We start from the raw sequence: 25,939 nt of genomic DNA, 5'->3' as shown, positions 1-25,939 counted from the left end.
GAGACGCGCAGCAGCCAGAAAAGTGTTTATGACCACAAGGACCGCGGGAGCGGCGGGGAACAAGAGCAGCAGCGTAGGGGAAAATAAAGGACCGCTGGGAGGCGAGAACGGCAACAGCGCAGTAATCGCCATTTTGAGTCGGCGGAGGAAGAAGACAAGCGCGGGAAAAGCCGCCATTTTGAAAAAAATAAAATAAAATAATAATCATATCCGAAGGAAAGGAAACTCAACAAGGATGCCAAAAACGGGTAACATCACTGCTTTTGATAGCGATGTGGAAGATTGGGCCACTTATGTGGAACGCGTCGAAGTTTACTGTACAACGAATGAGGTACCGGAGGATAAGAAAGCACTAACCCTATTAAACTCGATGGGTGCGAAGACGTACGGGTTATTAAGGAACCTTGTAACACCAGATAAACCGGTAGGAAAGAGTTTCGCGGATATTGTTACTATCCTGCAAGAGCATTTAAACCCCACGCCGCTGCTGATAGCGGAACGATTTAAATTCTACAAAAGAATTCAACTTAAAGAGGAAAGCAACGCTGAATTCTTAATCGAACTGCGCAAGTTATCAAAGTACTGTCAGTTCGGTACAGGACTAGCAGACGCACTGAGAGATAAGTTTGTGTGTGGGCTCCTAAGGGAAGGAACCCAGAAGCGACTGCTAGAGGAAAAGGATCTTACGCTGGACAAAGCTTTCAGCATTGCAGCATCGCACGAGGCACTGCAGAGATACAGCAAAGGCCATTGGAATTCAGCACCAATGAAATGGCATTGGGCGCAGTAAAGTGCTATCATTGCGGAAGGACAACGCATGACCAGAACCAGTGCTGGTTCAAAGATAAAGAATGCAGGCAATGTGGCAAACTTGGTCACATAGCGAGAGTATGCCGGTCAGGAAAGAAGACCAGCAAAAAGTCGCCACAGGAGAAGTACAAAAAAGTACACAAGGTGACAGAGAACAGTTCGGATGAACAGAAGATGGATTCAGACTCCAGCAGTAAGGAACTGGGTTGTCTAAAAATACATAATGTGGGTAACACAGCAGACCACCAAAATATCTGGGTCATGCTTCGGATAGCAGGAGTCCAAGTGAAGATGGAATTGGACACTGGATCAGCATTGACGGTCATGAATAAGCAAGATTACAAAAGGTTATTCTCGCACATTCCCCTGAGGGATACGGAGATTGTATTGAAAACATACACTGGGTATAGTATACCCCATCGGAAAGATAAAAGTAAATGTGGTCTACAATGGTAAAGAAAGTCAGGAAATGGACTTGTATGTGTTACCTGATGGAGGTCCGCCACTACTGGGACGGGAATGGATCCGGAGAATAAATGTGGACTGGCATTCCATACAAGCACTGACTGTAGATTCCTGTAAAGAGGACAACGTCAAACCTAAACGACTGTCCAAAATATTGGACGATGCTAAGGAGGTGTTCCAACAGAGACTGGGAACACTGAAAGGAATTACGGCAAACATCAAGGTTGAAGAACATGCAAACCCAAAATTTTTCAAAGCCAGACCGGTACCTTATGCGATACGACCTGCTGTGGAAGCAGAGCTGGAAGGGCTAGAACGTTCAGGAGTACTGTCCAAGGTGGACTGGAGCGAATGGGCCACACCCATTGTTCCTGTCATGAAGCGTTCGTTGAGCAACAAGCCGGGGGAACCTGGGAAGGTTCGCATCTGTGGCGATTTCAAGATCACTGTTAATCCGGTTCTTCACACGGTGCAATATCCGCTTCCGCAGATTGAAGATATCTTCGCTTCGCTGTCTGGCGGGAAACACTTCACCAAGATAGACCTGGCGCAGGTGTACTTACAGATGGAAGTTGATGAAGCGTCACGCCAGTATCTCAGGATCAACACACATAAGGGCTTATATCGGTATAATAGACTGGTTTTTGGAGTGGCATCGGCTCCAGCGATTTGGCAAAGGGCCATGGAGCAGGTATTGCAGGGAATTCCAGGCACACAATGCTACCTGGACGACATTCTGATTACAGGAGATGATAAGGATCACCTCGCGAATTTGGAGCAGGTGCTCACCAGATTGAAAGAATATGGGCTCAGAGTTAATCGCCAGAAATGTGAGTTCTTTCAAAAGCGAATCTCGTACTGCAGCCACGTCATTGACCAGGAGGGGCTCCATAAGTCACCTGACAAGATCGAAGCTGTTGTGAAAGCTCCCGCTCCGGAAAATGTATCCCAGTTGAGGTCGTTCCTTGGGTTGGTTAACTATTACCACAAGTTTCTTCCAAATTTATCCACGGTGTTACACCCGCTGAACACACTTTTGCAAATGGGAATACCATGGAAGTGGAGCGATGATTGTAAGCGGGCTTTTCAAAAAAGCAAGGCACTGATCACCTCTAAGGAAGTGTTGGCTCACTTTAACCCAACGCTGCCTATTCGCTTAGCTTGTGATGCTTCTCCATATGGTATCGGGGCAGTGCTCTCACATAAGTTTCCAAATGGCTTGGAAAGGCCAGTCGCGTTCGCATCCAGATCATTGACCTCCGCAGAGCGCAACTATGCTCAGATAGATAGGGAGGCTCTCAGCCTCGTGTGGGGAGTTAAGAAATTTAACCATTACCTGCAAGGCCAAAAGTTTACGCTGCTGACAGATCACCAGCCGTTGGTTTCCATTTTTAACCCTAAGAAGGGTGTTCCGGTTATGACGGCGCAGAGGCTTCAGAGATGGTCCCTTTTCCTAGGGGCACATCAATATGATATCGAATTCAAAGGTACAAAGCAACATGGTAATGCTGATGGGCTGTCGCGCCTGCCACTACCTACAGCGGAAGAGGCACCGGCAGTTGACCCTGTCGAGATATTTCACTCGACCATCATCGAATGCTTACCAGTCACCAATGCGGGTATTGAGAGAGAGACCCGAAACGACCCGACACTGTCTCGGGTCTACGATTTGACAGTGAAGGGATGGCCAGCACATGGCGACCCACTGTTACCAGCATTCTCAGCCAGACGAGAACAGCTGTCCGTATGTCAAGGAACATTGATGTATGGAACAAGGGTGATTATTCCTCCTAAATTAAGGGAGAGAGTTCTGAAAGAATTGCATGAAGGTCATCTGGGGGGAGTCGAGATGAAAAGCCTTGCTAGGGCTTATGTGTGGTGGCCAGGTATCGACAAACAAATAGAGGATCTGACTAAAAGCTGCTCAGGGTGCCAAAAAGTTCAAAACGCACCTCCAATTGCACCGCTGCATCCGTGGGAATGGCCTTCAACCCCATGGCAACGTGTGCATATCGACTTTGCAGGTCCATTCATGGATTCCATGTTTTTGATAGCAGTAGACGCACATTCTAAATGGCCAGAAGTGATTAAGATGTCGACCACTACCTCGGAGAAGACGATCGCAGTTCTAAGAACCATATTTGCAAGGAATGGGTTGCCGGAACAAATATGTTCAGACAACGGACCACAGTTCATGTCAGAAGAATTCCAGAAATTCATGAAAAAGAATGGGGTGAAACACTATACATCTGCCCCATATCATCCGGCTACAAATGGGTTGGCCGAGAGATTTGTACAAACGTTCAAAAAGGCGATAAAGGCCATGAGCGAAGACCATATTCCACTACAACACAAGTTGGACAATTTCCTGATGGCATATCGAAACGCCACGCATGCAGTGACAAATCAAAGCCCTGCCATAATGTTCTATAACAGGAGGTTGCGGTCCCGGTTGGATTTGTTAAAACCCAATGTGCGTAGGGAAGTCGAAAACAAGCAATTCCAGCACGTAAATAACAAGGCCGCTCAGAGTTTCGAAATAGGACAACCAGTGTTGGCCAGGGACTATAGGAATGATAAATGGCAATCCGGAACAATTCGTGCCCGACAAGGACCCTTGATGTACACGGTAGACGTTGGAGAGAACGTAATACGACGTCATGCTGACCAACTTGTGGAATCGAGAACAAGGGTCGACCCCATGTCTACGGCAGAGACACCAGTTGAAGAAGTTATTGAGCCTGTAGCATCTACCTCAGACTCGAACGTACATGATGATGTTCAATCCATAGGAGGTCAAATGGATGAGTCACCCCAGCAACGAGAACCAGAGACCCCTGAAAGGTGTTATCCGGCCCGGATCAGGAGGCCTGCTCAGAGACTGAATCTTTGAACAGTTTTGTGTGAAAGTTGTATATATGTTATCCATGTAATGTTTAAATTGGGGTGTACACTGTTAAGCTAAAAGGGGAGGAATTGTAGTGTATGTAACCTGTACCACCTTAAGAGGATACCTTAAGGTGATGGACTACTTTTTGATGGCTCCTGTACATTGTAGTACCGGTGGTGACCACACCGGTATATAAACCCTGTGGAGCAAAGTGTATTCCAGTTCAGCCCTGACCCTCAATTACTAAAGACCTGTTTAATTATTTCTGTAGTCTGTGTCCAGTTATTCAGCATAACTACATTTGGAAACACAGACTCAACAGTTTTTCCCTCACCACCTGTCGCAGACCCAGTCTGGCAGCTATATCCTTTAGGACTCGGCCAGCTCGGTCAGTTGTGGTGCTACGAGCCACTCTTGGTGATGGACATTGAAGTCCCTCACCCAGAGGACATTTTGTGCCCTTGCTACTCTCAGTGCTTCTTCCAATTGGTGTTCAACATGGAGGAGTACTGATTCATCAGCTGAGGGAGGGCGGTAGGTGGTAATTAGCAGGAGGTTTCCTTGCCCATGTTTGACTTGATGCCATGAGACCTCATGGGGTCCTGAGTCAATGTTGAGGATTCCCATGGCTACTCCCTCCCGACTGTATACCACGGTGCCACCACCTCTGGTGGGTCTGTCCTGCCGGTGGGACAGGACATACCCAGGGATGGTGATGGTGGTGTCTGGGACATTGGTTGTAAGGTATGATTCGGTAATTATGACTATGTCAGGCTGTTGCTTGACTAGTCTGTGGGACAGCTCTCCCAATTTTGGCACAAGCCCCCAGATGTTGGTAAGGAGGACTTTGCAGGGTCGACAGGGCTGGGTTTGCTGTTGTCGTCGTTGTTTCCGGTGCCGAGGTCGATGCCGGGTGGTCCGTCCGGTTTTATTCTTATTGTTTTTCGTAGCGGTTGTTTACAACTGAGTGGCTTGCTAGGCCATTTCAGAGGGCATGAAGAGTCAACCACATTGCTGTGGGTCTGGAGTCACATGTAGGCCAGACCAGGTAAGGACACCAGATTTCCTTCCCTAAAGGACATTAGTGAACCAGATGTTTTTTTTGCAACAATCGACAATGGTATCATGGTCGCCATTACTAAGACTAACATTTAATTCCAGAATTAAATTGAATTGAATTTAAATTCCACCAGCTGCCGTGGTGGGATTTGAACCCATATCCTCAGAGCATTTGACTGAGCCTCTGGCTTACTAGTCTAGTGACATAACCACTACGCCACCGCCTCCCCTTATTAACATAGAGCCGCCCAGTTGAACACTAAAATGGTATCAGGGTCCTATTGATGTCGTAGAATCCCAAGTTAAATACCTAAATTAGCTGTGCGCTTGTCTCAGGGGGCCACCCAGGCCATCTATTCTGAAGACCCTGGAAAAATGGTGAAGGTCACAGCGCTAGTGGGAACAGGGAGGTAAGTCATTCCTCATCATTTCTGGAGTGCGACTACCCTGTTTCCATCCAGTGGGTAGCTTTTAAACCTCTCCCCATGACTGCAAGTCCAATTCTTCCTGTGCAAAGCCAAATTTTACCTAAAAGCAAAATAAAGATTTTAATTATTTATACTCCTGCCTAAATTAAGACAGAAATTAAGCCCTGGCAGAAAATAATTTGCTTGTTTTTTTATAAAGGACACATTCTGTATCCAATGCACCACTGTACACATGCTAGAAGGTAGTGATTCAAATACAGGCTACGTATTCATGTCCATGTATCGGCAGGAAATGATTTTAATTGTTTAATGTTGTGGTGCAAGCTGCTATAAATTACTCTATATAACTGACATGAACAGTATAAAGGGGAAATGATGCCTGTTGTTTACATTCCATATTCTACAGGCTTAATTTGTTTATAGATTCCAACATTCAGCCAATGATGAATGGTGTTTAAGCTCTTTGAGGATGTAAAGTTCAATTCTCGTTTTTAATCATACAATCTTTTCTTTTTTCTCTCTGTGCAGCTGCGAAGACGTGCTCTAGTCAGCAGTATACTTGCACAAATGGAGAATGCATCCCAAAAGAGTACATGTGCGACCATGTCGATGACTGCACTGACAAAATCGATGAAAGAGACTGTCGTAAGTCCTTGATTCCTTATACTGCATTTCCTTCAGCCTGTGCTCCTGTGGCATTTTAGTCAGCTTGTAAGATTAAGGGGCTCACTGATGGAAGGAATTGGCCACAATATGCTTCTTGTTATCTGAAATTTGCAGCAGATTCTTCAATGGATTAGAGCAGATATTTAAATACAGTTAAGTGATTGCAGTGACTTGCTTGGTCCTGTTAGTGCTACTAATGGCTGTCATTAAGTTGGTCAGTTGACTTGAGAGTGCTAATGGAAGAAAACCAGCTGTGGTTCTGTATTTTGAATTTATGTATTTCATTGTTGATGGCACTATTTGGTGTGATTTGACTGGGTGAATATTCCACATTTAGGTCAGTGTAAAATGCTAGATTACATCCACTTGAGTCTATGAGAAGGAGTATGATGGGCCTCTGTGTTTGGAGTCTTCAATTTTAATTTCATGCATAGCTAAATTTTAAGGTTTCCAAAGTCAAAATAAACAAAAAGCGATCATGTATAATGAACTGTAGCAGCCTGGGGTGGGAACATATCCCCCTTCTGCAATTATTCCCATTAAGCACCATGGTACCATGTACTGTACCTGGCAAAACATTCCTCTAATACAATTATGACTAGAGGTTTGATTGTCATGCCATTGTAAAGGTTAACCACATTCATTCATGTCATATGGGTATGAAATCATTTAGCTTAAATTATTGTTCTGACTTTGTAACACTGAGCTTATAGCATTGATTTTACATTAGTCACTTGGCCAAGTTCCTGTATTGTAATTGTTAACGATTACATACTGCAAAAAAATGTATTCTGGCTATTGTGCTGAAATACATTTTTATAAACAAAGTAATATCATCAGTAAGCAATCCCTGAGGCTAATATATTTATTTCTTCCCAACGAGTTGCTGTTCAACATTAAATGATGTTAGTTGAAAAATTTGAGGGTTTCAGATATTCGAGGTTTTGAAGGAAGAAAAAAAAATCCTCCAAGAAGGATTGGTTAACATAGTTATTATAAAACCATTCTTGGGAAGTCTAATATGAAGAGACAGTACACTATAAATGGCCCGATTTTGAAAAGTGTAGATGAGCAGTCCATGTGCTGTCCATGTACACAAATCCTTAAAGGTGGCACGGCAAATTAATAAGGTGGTTAAATAAGCATATGAGTTACTTGGGTTTATAAAGAAATTAATAGAATATAAAAGCAAAGCGATCAAGCTAGAACTTTATAAATCACTGGTTAGGCCTTAACTGCAGTACTGTGGACAATTCTGGGCACCACACTTAAGGAAAGATGTAAAGGCCTTAGAAACGGTACTGAGGAGGTTCACCAGGATGTCACTTCAGTTATGAGGGGAGGTTGGAAAAGTTAGGACTGTTCTCCTTAGAACAGAGAAGGTTAAGAGGTGGCCTATTAGAGGTTTTCAAGATAATGAGAGATTTTGATAGCATAGATAGAGAAAAAATATTTCCTCTGGTGAGTGGGTCAATAACCAGAGGTCATAAATTCAAAATCATTGGTAAAAGATCTAGAGGGGAGATGAGGAGAAATGTTTTCGCTGAGTTGTTGGGATCTGGAACACTCTACCTGAAAAAGTGGTGGAAGCTGATTCCATATATAATTTTAAAACAGAGTTGGGCAGGCACTTGAGACTGAGGAATTTACAGGATTACTGACATAAAGCAGGGAAGTGGGACTAAGCAGGACTGCACTTTCTAAGAGCCAGCACAGGCACGGCAGGCCGAATGGCCTCCTTCTGTGCTGTATGTTTCTATGATTCTTGCAGGTTCTATTTTGGATCCTACCTAATTATTTTGATGTTCCTACCCAAAATCTACAATCCTCCATTTCTTCCTGAATCAGGAATTAACCTGATTCTTTTTTTCAATCTTTGATTCAGTATTTACTGCTGTAACTGGCAGCCTGGACTATAAGTTGATAATTATGAGCATGAAGAAGATATTGCGTCAGTTATATTTAGGTTGTAAATATGGCCTCTTCGCTTATAATCATGTCTTCTGGTTTTCTTGTGTTAGTTTCACACCAAATACCTCTTTGTATTCACCTTATTGATTATCCTCAAGACTCAATTATTTAAACAAAACATTTGCATCCTGTCTCCCTCTGTTAATAGTTTAATAGCAGAAACTCTTGATTTACCGGCACCTAAATAACCGGAAATCTCTGTTAACTGGCAAAATGCAGGAGTAGGTTCAGGTAAGTTTTACTTCATATTAGTGGCCGTTCCTGGATCTGTGGCTGTGTAACCAGGGTTCCTGCACCTGTTGCTAAGCAACAGGGATGCTTGGTCTGTGGCTGGGGTTCCTGCACCTGTTGCTAAGTAGCAGGGAAGCCTGGATTTGTTGCTGTGCACAGAGCTCTCGTACCTTTTATTATACCTCTCTGTAATCCGGACTTTTTGATAAACCGGCACCATGCCGGTCCTGTCGGTGCCGGATAAAAAAGAGTTTCCTGTATTCTAAAACCCAGAATCCTTTTTGAAGCACTGCTTAGAATTATATCCAGTGTCTTTGTCTTTTTGTGAGTATGGTGACCAAACCAGATGCAATGCATTATTTTTAAATTGCTTGTGATTGGCATCATCTTATCCTCCTTTGAAGATATTAATAACACTTGCACAGGGGCAAGGCATGATTTGGGGAATTACATATAAAAGAAAGAGGTTGGATATGACCAAAAGGTGGGAAAAAAATCATACTTCTCCATTTCAAACATGCCATTTAAAAAACCACTGCTTTAAAAAAAAAATGCACTTAGCATAAATCATGAATCCACAACTTAATTGCTTTTAAAGAAATAACATTTTGGGAATCCAGTGGGCCCTGAATTTGTATATCAATACATTGTCTGACAGATGGGACATACTGTACATCCATGACCTTTCAACAGTTACATTTCTGATTTTGCCCAGCCTGTCAACAGGAAGTACTGAATAAATACTAGGAGCTCTCCAATATGAGAAAAAAATATTTGCAAGGTAAACCCTTCAGGTCATTTTTATACATCTCTTAACCACTTACATATACCTACCTAGAAGTAAATAATTGCGTTCTCAGCAGGAAAATAACATAAGAAATAAGACAAACAATTAGTTATTTTTAATATATTTTCACAAATATTTTAGACTGATGTCCCAAAAATGGTGCTGATACATTAGGTAAGAAAAAATGCTTAAGAAATAGAGCAGATTACAATCTGGAAAGAACATGCTTGTGAAGGGAGGAAAGTCTGGTTGAAAGTCTCTGAAATTAGCATATATTTCTTGGATTTCCCTATATGGGTAGGTAATCTTACCTATTGTATTTGGAAGGAAAAATGAAAGAAGAAATGTAGAAATTATAGCCAATTTCAGGGCACTGTGCCAGATATTCCTATCTTGATCATTATCTTGTAGGACTTTGTTGAAGATTTGTCACTGACAGATTAATATACTACAGTAGTTGCAAAATTCCTTCTACATTTTGATGTGTCTAATAGATCATTGTGAATATTATCTGAGCATGAAGTTTCTAGATTTAACAAGTTATTAAATTTGACAGTCAGACATGTTACAGAAAGTATGAAATGCAAGACAGTACAGTAGAATAAAATATTCTCCAATTAATTAAAACTACAAGACCTGGCTTTAGAATTCAGATTTTTTTTTCTTTAAATTATCTAAGAATGTATACAGTTGTACAAAATGACAAGGATCAAAGTAGTCAAACTTACTGAAGCTTGAAGAATCAGTTTTAGATTTCCAAAAGCATAAAATGATTTATTGTATTACTGTAGAAACATGACTGGAAAATGCATAAATAAGGACACTTGATCACACAAAGCAAAGCCAGTGATGAAAGTGTGGCAAACCTCAAGTGAGAAGCATGTTGCCTTAACTCTCAGTGCCTTGGATATGCCCACCACCCACTAGTTCAGCAGCCCTCTTCCTAGGTTAACCATATCCGTCATGAGCCTTTGATTGCATCAAAAAGTTGCTTTTCAATCTTCTTTCAAATGTTTCCACCTCCAAAATGGATGATAGGAACATAAGAATTGCGAGATGATAAAAGACCAAGGTTGATCTAATTTGCCATCTACCATCCTGGTAGTCGCATGAAAAAACGATAAGGGAGTTGTTGATTAATCATAGCAATTAATCTCTCTCAATTAGTCTACAACAAACCCAGACGTGTGGCAAGGAAAATCACCAATGATGAAAAGCTTTGGGAACCATAGGCCCAAAGTCACCTGTTCCTCCCAAGCATGCTGCACTTACCATATGTCATGATGGAAGCCAGGGGAAAGAATAAGTAGTTAAGTAAAAAATAGATTTAAAACTTAAATTTTAGGGGCAAAGGGTTAAGAAAAGATTGGATAGATAGAGAATGAGGACAGTGGGTAGACAAGTGAGATTTCATTTTGTATGCTATGTGTAACAAAATTGTAAATCCATGTTTTCTATTTTGTTACACATTACACACAGAGGAATCTTTCCCCAGGGGTAGATTTAAAATATATATGGGGGTGATTTTCCCCAGATAGTATAGACACTAAAGAGTTTCCAAGATGGCCAAGATGGGGTCTTGAGCTGTAACGCCTGGTTAGCCCACCTCTAGCGCAAAATGCCATCTTGGTAAAGGAGTTGAAGTGCGCGCTAGGAATGGCCTCCCCGAGGATCATTAAAGCTTGGATGACCAGTGGCTTCAAACGCTCATTTAACAGGTTGCAGGCCATTTTGCTGACTAGCACTGCAATTAATGACCTCTCCTAACAGCAACCAGCTGAACAGGAGTAAAGAAGTCGTTGGTGAGGATTTCAAGCACTACTTAAAGCCATGCTCAACTTTCAATGTTCAGAGGGAGGAGATAGCGGAAGGGCTTGCCATAATTTTCCAATCTTCCTTAGAAGCGGGGGAGGTGCCTGAGGACTGGAAAGTGGCAAATGTGACACCATTGTTCAAGAAAGGGTGTAAGGACAACCCTAGTAACTACAGGCCGGTCAGTTTAACATCAGTGGTGGGTAAAGTTTTAGAAACAATAATCAAGGAAAAAATTAATGGGCACTTGGAGAGGTTTAAGCTAATTAAGGAGAGCTAACATGGATTTGGAAAAAGGCAGATCGTGTTTGACTAATCTAATTTAATTTTTTGATGAAGGGAATGCAGTGGATGTTGTCTGCATGGATTTTAGGAAGTCGTTTGACAAAGTACCAAATATAAGGCTGGTTAACAAAATTGAGGCTCATGGAATAGGTGGGTCAGTGGCAGCTTGGATAAGGAATTGGCTTAAGGACAGAAAACAGCGAGTTGTGGTAAATGGCTGTTTTTCAGGCTGGAGGATGGTAGACAGTGGTGTTCCCCAGGGGTCAGTGCTGGGGCCACTGCTTTTTTGATATATATATAAATTACCTGGATATTGGAATACAGAGTAGAATTTCTAAATTTGCCGATGACACCAAACTTGGGGGTGTGGCAAACAGGATGATACCAATCGACTGCAACATGACATAGAAAGGCTAGCAGAATGGGCAGATAAGTGGCAGATGGAATTTAATAGAGAAGTGTGAGCAGAAGGAACAGAGAGTGGCAATATACACTTAATGGCACAGTTTTAAATAGTGTGCAGGGACAGAGGGACCTAGGATTAATGTGCATAGGTCCGTGAAGGTGGCGGGACCTATTGAGAGAGTGGTTAGCAAAGCATATGGGATCTTGGGCTTCATAAATAGAGGTATTGAGTACAAAAGTAGAGAAGTTATGCTGAACCTTTATAACGTGCTGGTTAGGCCACAGCTGGAGTATTGCGTTCAATTCTGGTCACCACACTTTAGGAAGGCTGTGAAGGCCCTTGAGCGGGTGTAGAGGAGATTTACCAGAATAGTTCTGGGGATGGGGGATCTTAGCTACAAGGACTTGTTGGAGAAGCTGGATTTGTTTTCATTAGAGCAAAGGAGGTTGAGGGGTGATTTGATAGAGGTGTACAAGATTATGACGGGTTTGGATAGGCTAGACGGGGAAAGGCTATTCCCACTAGTTGATGGTACAAGGACGAGGGGACACAGATTTAAGGTTTTGGGCAAGAGATTCAGGGGGATGTGAGGAAAATTTTTATTACGCAGCAAGTGGTTATGACCTGGAGTTCGCTGCTGATGGAAGTGGTGGAAGCGGAGACACTCGATGTTTTCAAGGGGAGACTGGATAGGCACTTGCAGGGCTACGGGAATAGAGCGGGGGAATGAGACTAACTGGATTGCTCTACAGAGAGCTGGCACGGACTCGATGGGCCAAATGGCGGCCTCCTGTGCCGTATGACTCTATGACTTGCTGCTGGAGATTGACAGACTACACTGCGTTCGATAAGGACTTTCGATATACACCGGGAGACTTTCTGGGGTACTTCGTCAAGACTTCAACACTCTATCAACATTTATTTTGCAAATTCTGTTCGAGTACTTCATCTAAGAGAGTGAATGTTGTGCTATTATACCTTATTGGAGATCTTCTAGGAGTCACCAGGAGAAAGGGAGTGTTTGGTCATGGGGATTTTGCTAGGGATCCCCCTTGGTCTGGAGAAAGAATAGGAGGAGGAGACGAGGCCATGCAGAGCAGCATCAGCTGCTGGGCGAGGAGGGTTCCAGATTCGTGGTGACTTGCTGCATGCTCCACAATCTGGTAATCATGAGAGACCAGCTGTTACCACCAGCAATTGTGTCAGAGGGGCAAGCTCAGGAGCCACAGGAGGAGGAGAATGAAGAGGGGGCGAAGGAGGTTAAGGAGGAGGAAGAGTCAGAGGAGTAAGACGAGGTGGACCGGGGGGAGCACCAAAGGGTTCCAGATAGACGGTCCACACCTGGGAGGGACGCTCACCGCCATCCAATTGAAGACCGCTTTTGAAATACGTCCTCCACCAGCAGACTTCGGAGCACTGTTGCTCCATGCCTTGCCTTCCACGGAAGTGTGTTTGTAAGATGGGATGTTACCCTGTCAAACTGTTAAATTTCTTGTGGCATTGGAGCCCTGTCCTGAGGGCAGGGCTCCTGGCTGTGACCTCCTTGCCGATCACGTGCCACATCTGCTGCATTATTTGCCTCTGGACCTCCTCCACCAGGACCTCCAGTGCCGTGTCTGAGAATCTTTGAATCCTCTCCCTTGATCCCTGAGCTGTCCTGATGTATGCCATTGTCTGTCACTCAGCGCACTCCACACCTTCAATGGGAGTGTGTGCGTGGAGGCTACGTGAAATTTGCTCCTAATCACGCTTGAAACTAAGCATGCCGGTCTCTGGTTTAGTATCTCCAGGTACGTTTAAATCATGGTAATCACCAAATAGCCCCAAAATTGCAGGCTAAAACCAGACTTCTAAACAAGTGTGTTTTATTAGCACAGCACCCACTTAGTGCCTGTTTTCATCCTTTCCCCAAAATAACCCCATAGGTTTTTTGATTATAGTTAAAGTTGTGTTTTAATTGTATGTTTTATATCAGTTCACGTTAATATCATGTAAAACTGCTACTGCTTGGTTGGACCAGAAGACAAGAATTTCCCAGGACTTGTTTGGCAGCCTAAGAGTTAAAAACACTGAGAAAACAGCAGACAACTGGTGAATCAATCTATAGGCTTATCTATTTATCCTACTTATTTGAAAAATGACTCCATGAGAGAAAAATCTTTTAAACTCATGACAAAAATGTTATACCCAAGTTTTTATTTTTCATAATCATCACTGACGAGATTTCAGAATTAATCTCTAGGCACAGTTTTGAAAGTGGTCTTCAGGTAGTATGTGGCAGCAGTGATATTTTAAAGTGGGATACATTTTTAGCATTCTTATTTACTGCTGGCACAGTGGGAACTTTTCTAAGTGCACTTTATTTGTGATATTGTGGGAGACTACAGTCTCCCGCGTAAAGAAATAGGCAACACAGCGAGCTACAAGAAATAGGTCTTTACTCCAACTCTCACAATACAGTACTGAATTCGTACAGCCCGCGAACCTGTGATGACTCACGGATTGGTCACCTGCTGGAACCTGATTGGTTTTCCTTCTCTCAGCAGCAGGCAAGTCTGAACATGCCTTATTCCTCTCAGCTTGCAACTGTCTTGCGGGGGGAGGGGAATACAGCAGTTAAAAGGGGATTATACAGGTTTATCTACATACACACAGTGTTTCCCCAATGTGGCAACGCCACAATATTTTAAATATTGTAGGATTCTCAAAAAGGACACTTTCCCCTCTTGTCATGCAGACATGAGGTACCTCAAATTGATGAAAAAAATCAAGTATAGCCATAATTCACGCACTCTAATAGCGAGTGAAAAGTAAAGCTATGTGGCATTAGTTCACACATCTGTTATTTAAAAAAAAAAAAAATTCTCGGGATGTGGGCATCGCTGACAAGGCCAGCATTTGTTAGCCTTGAAAGACCCACATAAAAGATTAGCATGGAAAATTGAGGCTCATGGGATAAAGGGGAAAGTATTGGCGTGGATAGGGAACTGGCTGTCAGATAGAAAACAGAGAGTTGGAATAAACGGCTCATTTTCTGAATGGCAGGCAGTAACAAGTGGGGTACCACAGGGATCTGTCCTGGGCCCCCAGCTGTTCACAATTTACATTAATGACCTGGATCAGGGAGTCGGATGCAGCATTTCCAAATTTGCAGACGACACTAAACTAGGAGGGGGGGTGGGCTCAGAGGAAGAGACCAGGAAGCTCCAGAGCGATTTGGACAGACTGGGCGATTGGGCGGATAAATGGCAGATGCACTATAATGTGGACAAGTGCGAAGTTATCCACCTTGGGTGCAGGAACGGGAGGGCAAATTATTATTTAAATGGCAATAGATTGGGAGAGGGGGAAGTACAGAGAGACCTGGGTGTTCTTGTACACCAGTCACTGAAGGCGAGCATGCAGGTGCAACAGGCGGTCAAGAAGGCAAACGGTATGCTGGCCTTCATAGCAAAAGGGTTAGAATACAGGAACAGGGATACCTTGCTGCAGCTGTACAGGGCACTGGTGAGACCACACCTCGAGTACTGTGTACAGTTTTGGTCGCCTCATCTGAGGAAGGATGTTCTTGCCATGGAGGGGGTGCAGCGGCGATTCACCAGGCTGATACCAGGAATGGCGGGAATGACCTATGAGGAGAGACTATGTAGTTTAGGGATGTACACACTGGAGTTTAGAAGATTGAGAGGGGACCTCATAGAAGTGTATAAAATTCTGACAGGTCTAGACAGACTGGATGCAGAAGGAATGTTTCCCTTGGCGGGTGAGAACAGAACTAGAGGACATAATTTAAGGATAAGGGCTAAACCATTTAGGACAGAGATGAGGGGGAATTTCTTCACTCAGAGAGTGGTGAACCTGTGGAACTCATTGCCACAGAGGGCAGTGTACGCCAGCTCATTAAATATATTTAAGAGGGAATTAGATATATTTCTACGGGCAAAAGGGGTTAAGGGTTACGGAGAGAAGGCGGGGACGGGATACTGAATTAAAGGATCAGCCATGATCTCATTGAATGGCGGAGCAGGCACGAAGGGCCGAATGGCCTACTCCTGCTCCTATCTTCTATGTATCTATGTATCTAAAAGATGGTGGTGATGTTAAGGTGGTGCGTGGGCTGTCAATCAAAATGGACTGCTTTATCCTGGATGGTGTCAAGCTTCTTGAGTGTTGCAGCTGCACCCATCCAGGCAAGTGGAGAGTCTTTGAGGGGTCAGGAGGTGAGCCAGTCGCTGCTGAATATCCAGAAAGATGCCATGAAGATAAAAATGTGTTGCCAGGAGCCCTTTAAGAGTTTAGAATGTTGTACAGCCACTCACTATATGCACTTTAACATAGTATAAGCAGCAAAAAACACACAATGTAATACAAGCAAAATATCTCCCAAAACTTTGCAGCATTTTACCCGAGAGCAGGCGAGTATCCCTTTAAGTACCACTGGAAATGGCTGCCTCCGACTTGTATTGCCTGTGGTTTGTGGGTAGGTTGACTTACTGGTGGTAGCAACATGGGTAAAGATGAAAATGGTGTCAAACACACTTGCACTCCGTTAAATACATGTTGATTAAATGTTTGCTCAAATTCACTTTAATTGCTGAGGATAAATGAGGTAAAAATCAGGTTATAGCAGTTATTTCCTGCCATTGGTTGAACCCATGCCCTTTCAGAAATTGCAGTACATGTGATGTGTAAATCTTTAAAAGGCTTAGAAGAGCAGACTGAGGGGGTGAGATGCACAAATAAGAGTAGGAGGATAAGTTGATAAAGCTGTAAGAAAAACATAAATGGGGCATAGAGTACAAAAGAAAGAGGTTGAGCTACACAAATATTGGTTAAGCTGCAATGCGACTATTAGATTAGAAATTGGTCTTTGTCAGTTTATCAGGTACAGAGTGGGGGCATAGGTGCTATGCACTGAATGGCCTCCATCTGTGTTGTATGATTTTATGATTTTATGTGGATGGAAAAATTCAACGGGTGAAGGCAACTGTTACATGTCAGGAAAACCTCAAGACTAAAAGAAAAATTGTATTTTGCAGAGGTCTTTAGATGTTTAGATCATTTTGAGTCTTCACCTTAGCACTAAAAAGTACATTCTTTACACAATACATGTAGATAGCATATGTATGACCTGTTACTTCAAAGCACGAGAAGTAAATTAGTAATCATTTTTTTCCCCCTTTCTTGTCTTTAGATTACCCTATTTGCACCCAAATGGAGTGTTCAAATGGAGCCTGTTACAACTCTAGCCAGCATTGTGATGGAGTGCTGAACTGCAGGGATGGAACAGATGAAAGCAATTGCAGTACGTTCTGTTTTTCTGATGTTTAGATCCTAACTGCCTGACTGTAACAAATCACCTTTTAAAGACACTGATATACAGACATACTGAAACACAGACCATGTCTGAAACAATTTAATATGTCCTCTGTAGTTCTGTTCAGCGGCAGCAAACCTAATCGGAAGAATTTCTTATCTACTCATGGAGACTAGTAAAGTAGTGATTATCACGGGGTGGATCAATGGAAATGAAAATTGGGTGGTTTCTATAATGAGTAGCTGATCCATTAGGTTAGTTTTATGCCCGGGTGTTTGGTACTCAATTTATGGAATGCAGAAGAGCTATATATCACTTCTATCATAATGGAAATCGCACGTAAATGATATACCAATGTGTTCTACATGAATTATGCTATTGTGTCATGGATTTGCAAACAAACAAATATTTGGCTTAAACAGTCTGTATTGCTGTTTATCCGCCACATGAGCAGTAGCCCTTATCTCGTGCACATTCTGTTCCCATATCCCTTTTATTATCTCTTTTAAACACCTCTCTAACCCATTTCTCAATATTGACATGGTCTCTGCTTCAACACTAACTTTGGTAGTGCATTCCACAGCCTCACAAGAAAAAAATGTAAAGATGGTTACCTAATCCAACAAAAAATGTGTTGTTGACCCCTCCTTTCAAAACATTTTTGTGAAACAATTGTGATTTTATTACTCTTCATTTACCTGACCTCCAGAGGGGGTTTGAGCTATTTTATTTGGGTGAACATTTGAATTATCCCATCTAAGAAGGTGACGGGGGGAGGGAGGGAGGGAGGTGTGTTGTTCACTGGCTTCATTACCTGAAGCTTGATAGTCACACCATAATTTGTTGGCAGTCTCCCAATGTTGTGCAGCAATGCTAAACAAAAATCTGATTTGTGTGCAAATACAAATAGCACTTGAGTTGCTAAAGATGGCAAAAAGTCAAGCCTGGAAGTAAGAATACAGTATTACAAACCATTTAGCATTTACCCCTCATAAGTACTGATGAAGTAAATTCTTGACGTGAAGATTTTCTTTTTCAGTTTTCTCTCCTCCTCTCCTAAAACTAGTGCCTCAGCGAAATGGTCATTCTTCACTTGTGATAGTGACGTTAGACAGTGTGTGTTAGTGAGTTCTTCTACTATGGATCCTGTCCTCACCTGCCAGCCTCACAAGCACACTTTCCAGCAGGGCTACTGGACAGTGTTCAAGAGTGGGAACCCAGCTGATTATTCCCATTGACAGTGCTGGATGCATAAGCCAACTGTGTCTCCCCAGTTGTTGCCCTGACTTAGACCAGCTAACTCAGCATAGACTGGGGTCCTGCCTGATCAAATGGCTCAAGACCACACTGGGTGGTGCACTTATCCATCAAGCCATAGATCATAGAACTGTATAATTTACCAACTGAAATTTTCAAAAAAGGATGTGAATGCTGTGTTTTATTTTACCCATTTCTTCTCCCCCTTTCCCTCATCTCTTTCCCAACCCTTTGCAGCTCAGAGATGTAGCAGTGCTCAGTTTCAATGTGCCAGTACAGAATGCATCCCACAGATATTTGTATGTGATCACGATGATGACTGTGGAGATGGAAGCGATGAGCAAAAATGTGGTAATGTATTCCTTTTAACTTTCTGGAACAGTAATTTAATTCTCTCATACTATTTGAAGTAAATTAGAAGTCTTCAGCACAAACCTGCTGGGTATTTGGTAAAAAGTTACTATAGGCTAATTGGATGCTCTACAATTACAGCACTCGTAAAATCTATAATTTAATTTAGTGGTGTCTCATTTTGAGAATGCAGCTTCAAATCCACCAACTAAAATATTGCGAGACTTTGGCAAACAATATTGATGGTATTGAAGCCTGATCTATGTCATGTTTTATAACTTTGTTTTAAATATAGTGATATTTGAAGAGACCCATTTGCAGGCCAGAAACATTGACCATTTTAAATATTTTTATTGTGGATTTTGTGCTTATCAAAATGAACTATCTTAGTATTGGGAAATGGAACGCTTGGAGCATTGAGCATTCCTAGGTCAAGTATAGAAAAGTTAGAATGCAAACTAATGCTTCCTTTCTCTGCCCCAGTGTTGAGTCTTAGAATAGCACCCTCTACTGCACCAGTCTGATTTTTAAAAATTTCTCTCTTGTATGGGCTTTCTGCATGAGATTGCCAATTAGTGGGCCCATGCATACGAGGAACTGGTTTAACATTTTTTTTGCTGAAAAGTTTGAACCTTTTAAAATCTCTCTATAATTAACAGGTAAGTCCCTATAAGAATGGAATTAATTAAGACTGCTGCTGTTTGTGGGATTGGGTTTGCAGCACTAACGATCCCTGGCTAAAAAAGGACATATGACCGACTTCTGGTGCTACATAACCAATCATGAGGAAATATGTGGGAGCAGGCTGGGTTGACGGTCTCTTCCCTGTCTCTCTGTCCTTGTGGGGAGGTGCCTGTCTCCACTTGGTGAGTCAGTACCTTGCAACAATACAGACTGAGAGATACAATAAATTACACTTGCAATGTATTTCAGCATATTTTTAGCCCTTAGCGCTTGCGAGTCATAATGGAGTCCAAAACTAGGGGTCACAAATATAAGATAGTCACTAATAAATCCAAGAAGGAATTCAGGAGAAATTTGTATACCAAAACAATGGTTAGAATGTGGAACTTGCTAGCCCATGGAATAGTTGAGATGAATAGCATAGATGCATTTAAGGGGAAGCTAGATAAGTACATGAGGGAGAAAGGAATATCAGGATATGATAGGGTGAGATGAAGTAAGGTGGGAGGAGGCTTGTGTGGAGCATAAACACCAGCATAAAACCTGTTGGGCCAAATGGCCTGTTTCTGTGCTGTAAATTCTATGTAGTTTTATGTATGCAAGGAATGGAAATATATAAATCAGTCAATGTAAATGTAAATTTGTAGGTCAGTTGAGTTGGGGACCTTGAATTGGGGCATATGTTTATGGTTAGGTTATTTTTAGTTGAAACACAGATGAGCAAAAAGTTATGAGAATAACATTCATAAAATTCTGTTTTGATTTCAAAATAAATTCTAAAACTCTGAAAGGACAATATTTTAACATTTGAGATATGATAACTTCTAATAGTGTGGTGATAATCTCTTGTGTTTCGCAGTTTATCCAACCTGCAAAGGAGATTATTTTACCTGCCCCAGTGGCCATTGCATTCATCAGAATTGGCTCTGCGATGGAGATGATGACTGTGGAGATAATGCTGATGAAAGAGGATGTGGTAAGAATGTGGGCAGTCAGTGAGTATATTAAAGTTTAAATGAGTGAGATTAGTAAACTGTTGAATGAGGATTACAGAATTTAACAATCGTGTACTCAACCGTGAATCACAGATGGAGCAATGTTCGTAGTACTAGCACAATGAATTATCTTTCAGTTGTTGCTTTTATTGAACCCATAGAAAATAACACACAATCAGGAGGAATCTTTGCTGTCAATGATATAGTTTTCAGGGTTGTAGTTTTGAAAATTCTAACACGTGAAAGAGAAATTAAAACACGCAATGCTGGAACTGGAAACACTCAGCAGGTCAGGCAGCATCTGTGGAGAGAGAAACAGAGTTAAAGTTTCAGGTTGATGACCTTTCATCAGAACTGCGCACTCCCTTTCGCTGTTACCCTCAACCAGTTTCCGCCATCCCTACCCTACCTATTTGCTTCCTTCAAATATGTTTTATTTACTTCTGAAATTCAATTAAAATAATAATTAGAATGAGGAAAGACTTATCACAGTGTCATGTGCAGGGGTGACAGGTACTGTAGATATTTATAATGGCCCATAATTTGCAGTCAGCGGCGAAGCAAAGGCGTTTGTCGCTGGCCCCAAAGAAAGCTGCCCACAAAGATCTCGCGATCTCTGTGGTAAGAAGTTTGCCTTTTTCGATGCACAATTGAGATCAGTGTAGTGTAGTGGGAATTCCATAGTGTGAGCTGCTGTAATGTCAACAAGCTATCTGAAGCAGCCAATCACAATGCAGAATTCTCACACAGGGAATCAGGAAGTGAAGAAGCTCCTTTTATTCTGACTTTTTAAAAATGTTAGAGAGCAAAACAAAGATTGGAGCTCTCACATGGGGAAAAGATAAACCTGAAATAAATATGAAAAAACTTTAAAAAAATATATGTTTTTGTAAGTTTCTTAAAAATTGTAATTTTTATTATAATGGAAAAATTTGACACTCCACAAAATTAAAATTAGTTTTTCAGGGCCATAATGTTTGTTTAGCAGTCAATACGCTGTTAAAACCCCAGTTACACCTAATCCAACAAGGTCTAACTTTTAATGGGGTATTTAACAGCGACATTTACTGATTTCCATGATTACACTGATTGCCAGATATGGGGGTGGTGGGGGGGGGGTGGGGAGAGGATGGAGCGCTACAGCGCAGCCACTGTTGGAGCAGTGAATGACTGACCGCAACTTCAGGATTTCCACATTAGGGTGCGCTGAATCCTGAAGTTGCGGTCAGTTTCAAAGGGGTAATAACAGCAAATGCTGTTTGTTCACTGTTATAACCCACCACAAATTCCAGGCGATTGAGTTTTCAATGAAACACATGCCCCACATACTCGAGACAATACCAAGTGCAGTTTTTAAGTCAAGTGAGTTTAGATGGGATAATTGGAGGAGAGAGGGAGTGGGGAGCAAGAGGGAAGAGGAAGCAATGAATAGGGGGAGAGTATAAATTAGGTGGGGAGGAGGGTGAGGGGAGGGAGGGGTGGAAGGGGCGGTAGAGGGGGATGGGGGAGTTGGCAGGACAAAGAGGGAGGAGGATAAGGAGCAGGGTGGAGTGAGTGGGCAGAAGGAGGAGAAAGGAATGGAGGGAGGAAGGGTTAGAAAGAGAAGAGTAGGAGGTAGAGGGGGGTAGGACATGGTTGAGTATAATGTGGTGGGAGATTAAAGGAGTAGCTGAAATATGATGATAAACCTTAAAATTAGGATGAAAACTGACCAAGAGAAATTCCAAGACGGTGTACTAAGGTGAATTAAACCTCCAGAGGGACTCATTGAGCATGTTTATAGTCTGGGCACGAAGTCACACAGGGACCAATTTGCGTAATAACATGATGACAGGTTTAAATCAGCAAAACCCATTATGAATGTGGACATAGGAATTTATAATGGGAAAAAGTTGATACAAAATGTGTGACAAAAATCTGACAACAGGAAGCCAAATGATACAGACAGGAAATGCAAACAGATATACGATTTCTAATAAAATATAGATAAATTGGCCTGGAAAATTTGAGCATGATGGTGGCAGCTATGCCAGGATCACCTTGCTGTGGAACTGTACCACTGATCCTGCTGAAATTCGTAGGTTCAGGATGTGAGGACTGCAGAAGCGGGCCTTCAGCAATATAGGGACATGTGCGATGCTTCCTCCACCAAAGATCCTGGAATGCTGATGATAGCTGGACAGCTGGGAGTAGGGGCTGGGCTCCCTCTCCAGGGAGCATCTGGGTTCCTGAGTGGACCCCTCACAAAGGGGCCACTTCAACCCGCCCCCCCCGCAGTGCTTTTTGGGCTCCTCTCAAGCCCCAACCCCAACCCTTCCCTGGACCCCAGTTAAGCCCCATTTCCACCAGGCCCAGGAGTCAAGCACACCTGCTGAGACCAAGCGAACCTGTGCCAAATTGTATGCCGGGTTCCAACTGGGACGTGAGAACTCCTGACTTTGAGGATTCCTTGACCTCAACCCTGACCTCCATATATCAATGACCTTGTGAGGTGAGCAGAGTGCCATCAGGGAAAGTCGTAATTCAGGAAATCTGCAGGAACAGCTGCATTTTTTCAGTGCCATTATGTATAGATAGAACAGAAACATTTAAAATGAATGAAACTGCAATTTCAGCAGATTGTACTGACAATTGATAAAGCAAATTAATTGAATGTTGTATGCATATTGGCCAAATAAATGTATCCACATATCCCTGTATTTCCCATGTGGGGATATACTATGGTAATATCATTATTTTCACTGCATTTGAGTTTGTTTTTCAGGCTTTGCCTAACGTGCGCAATGATATTTTCAGGTAGTTCACAGGTTTGATTAAAGCAATGCATGTTTCATGCTGTGCTCCTACAAACTTTAAAAATACGTTTCTGTTTTCATTTTCTGACCAGAAAGGAGGGAACAGGAGGACTGCTCACCAGGAGAATGGACTTGTCCGAGCTCTCGGCGCTGTATCCCTGTCCACAAACTATGTGATCAGATCCCGGACTGTTCCTTTGGTGAAGATGAAACAAACACCACAGCAAGCAACAACTGCAGTGAGTAGTCTGAAGATGTGGGGGAGGAAATTTTTGTCCTTACTCTCTGGGCAGTAGTCTGGCAGACCAGACTGCCCGCCCGTTGTAGAGCCCATCTGACTTTCTTTCCATAGAGATCAATGGAATGAAAATCAGGCAAGTTCTACAATGGGCGGGTGATCCATTCCGTCAGATTACTGCCCAGGTGGTTATCTGACAAAGACAAAGAGCTTTTGCCCTTGCTACTCTACTGACTACAGATACTACTACAGATTGCTACTCTGATTATTACTACTGATCCAGTGAGGGGCCTAGAACCCTCTATTTTTATATCTTAATTTCAAAGGGAGGTCTCCACACAATCAACCAGAGTGACACGTGCTAGAAGGTCTTGCCCCCCCCCCCCCCCCCCCCCCATCGGTCAATCAAACCTGATAAATGTGGAGTCCTGTGCCTATCATTAAGTCACTGAGGCATGGCTTTACCTCTAGCATGGCAGACTCTGTCTACAATTTTATGGCATTTCCCCATCAATCTTGCTTTAGTTTTTTCACAAAAATGGGGAGATATAACATCTTTATATTCCATTAGGTGTTACCTAAGCAGTTTGAGTCAGGGATGATGGCTTCTCATACTAGTAGGGGATGTCCATAGTATCAACAGCCTTTTCTGAGGTCATCACTTAGGACCTTTTATGGTTTTAATTGCTTTATGGCCTTTAGTTTAGAAGATTTTTATGGCCAAATTATCTGGAAATTTCCATGGCCAAAAGCCTGGGTGATGATTTAATTTAGCTCCACTTTACAGCCATTTCTCAGCATTCAGTTCCACTACAGACATCTATTTTGTATGGACACATTTTAAGCTAAACTCTAATTTAAAGAAAAGAAAGACTTGCTTTTATATAGCGCCTTTCATGACCACCGGATGTCCCAAAGCATTTTATAGCCAATGAAGTACTTTTTGAAGTGTAATCACTGTTGTAATTAGACAAATTTAAGGCAATTCCTCTATGAATCTCATAGGCACCCTTTGGGCAATTTACAGGGTATTGATCCTATAACTCAAAGGTAAAATCTCTGTCCATGAGCAATTAACCAAGGTTCCAGTTTGTGTTGAGATAGATGATCACTGCTGGAACAGTGGCGGAGAGCTACAATTGGCTGCAGTTCTGGGTTAGGGAGGGATAGATCAGTGGAGCTTCTGCTCCTAACTGTTGTAGAGTGAACTCTCCTGAAATGCCAGTGAAGACATCATTGATTTTGGTTGTGTTGTCCTCCACAATTGGATAGCCTGCCAATACTCACTCATCTGGGTGAGCTACCAAAGGGTGACTGCTGCTTGTGGAGCTATACTCCAGTAAGTAATGCCTTGAAGAGAAGAGGGGCAGGGAGGAAATTGGAGAGACAATGAGAAAAAATGATTTTAATACTGATTGCCTAATGTCTGATAAAATTTTCTGGCCAAAAATATTCTGCTCATTATTACTTTAATACTAAAATGGCGAGGTATAGAATAAATCCATTGTTCAAAGTTGGCTCTCACATTGGCACATTTTGTGTGGTATTTTCTTCTAGATATTAATCCTTAGTCCATGAGAAATCTAGCAGGTACTGATGCAAAGGAGTATTCAATTCTCTGTCAGTACAAAGAAGTAGTCACCAGTGTTAAGAGAATTTCAGTTTTCAAAATAAAAACAAGACGACACAAGGTTACAACTAGTTTTATTTCAATTCCTAAAATGTTGCAGGAAGACATAAGGAAATCAAACCAGCTGATGTATATTGTTACCAAAGTGCTTTTATTGTATTGTTGAAAGTATCCCCTAAATCCTATTATGTATTTATTTTCTTTTAGGTGTAATTAACTGTGCTGCTTTAAGCTGTGAATATCGCTGTCATGCTTCCCCAACTGGTGGGGTCTGCTATTGCCCATTAGGATTTGTAGTGAGCACTGATGGTCGTTCCTGTGTTGGTGAGTGCTGCAAGTATTTCAGGAAATCTATTTTTTTTGTTGCTACAATAGAAGTGAGGATGCAGGGAAAATTTTTTTTTTTTTAAATTATACAGGGTTTGAAACCTGTGAGCCGACCATCTGATGTAAATGGTAGTGACCTCCGATGCATATCTTGCAGGATCAGGAGGTAGTCACTTTATTAACGTGAACTGGGCGGGTGCCCACACCACATGGAGCATATTTTGGGGTCCATGAGTGGGTGAAGTCTGCAAAATGCGGCTGAAGGAGCTAAATACAGGGTGGGGGGAGTGTGAAAGAAGTGCTACATGGCCCATCAGTCCCTTTTATAGTTGGCTAAAAAAACAGGCAAAGTTTTTACATTTTTGGGAGGTTCATGTGGCTCCCATATTAGCCAGATGGCGGTCTGATATGCTGGCTCTTACTCGGCATTCAGCCCTCTGCTCTTCTCCCAGGACAGGGCCAAGGAAACTCCCAGCCTGGAAATCCCCTCCCTGGCACGCTCTCTGTTACATCACTGTCCTTGTTTGGAGTGGCA

General features: G+C 42.4%; 1 protein-coding gene across 2 annotated transcripts in view; it reads left to right on the top strand.

Moving 5' to 3' along the window:
• lrp2a (low density lipoprotein receptor-related protein 2a) overlaps positions 1-25,939 on the top strand; it is a 390,094-nt gene that overhangs the window by 113,019 nt on the left and 251,136 nt on the right. For both annotated transcript variants that reach the window (XM_085986489.1, XM_085986488.1), the window contains exons 4-9: positions 6,181-6,297; positions 17,005-17,115; positions 18,622-18,735; positions 20,279-20,395; positions 23,302-23,448; positions 25,285-25,401. In XM_085986489.1, the coding sequence (XP_085842615.1) occupies positions 6,181-6,297; positions 17,005-17,115; positions 18,622-18,735; positions 20,279-20,395; positions 23,302-23,448; positions 25,285-25,401 (723 nt within the window). The remainder of the gene's footprint in view (positions 1-6,180; positions 6,298-17,004; positions 17,116-18,621; positions 18,736-20,278; positions 20,396-23,301; positions 23,449-25,284; positions 25,402-25,939) is intronic.

The sequence above is a fragment of the Somniosus microcephalus genome, chromosome 4 (genome assembly GCF_052327205.1).
Source record: "Somniosus microcephalus isolate GS21.2 chromosome 4, FLI_Smic_1.0, whole genome shotgun sequence".
NCBI lineage: Eukaryota > Metazoa > Chordata > Chondrichthyes > Squaliformes > Somniosidae > Somniosus > Somniosus microcephalus.
The sequence above is the reverse complement of the archived record's forward strand: the minus strand, read 5'-3'. Positions and strand labels throughout refer to the sequence as shown.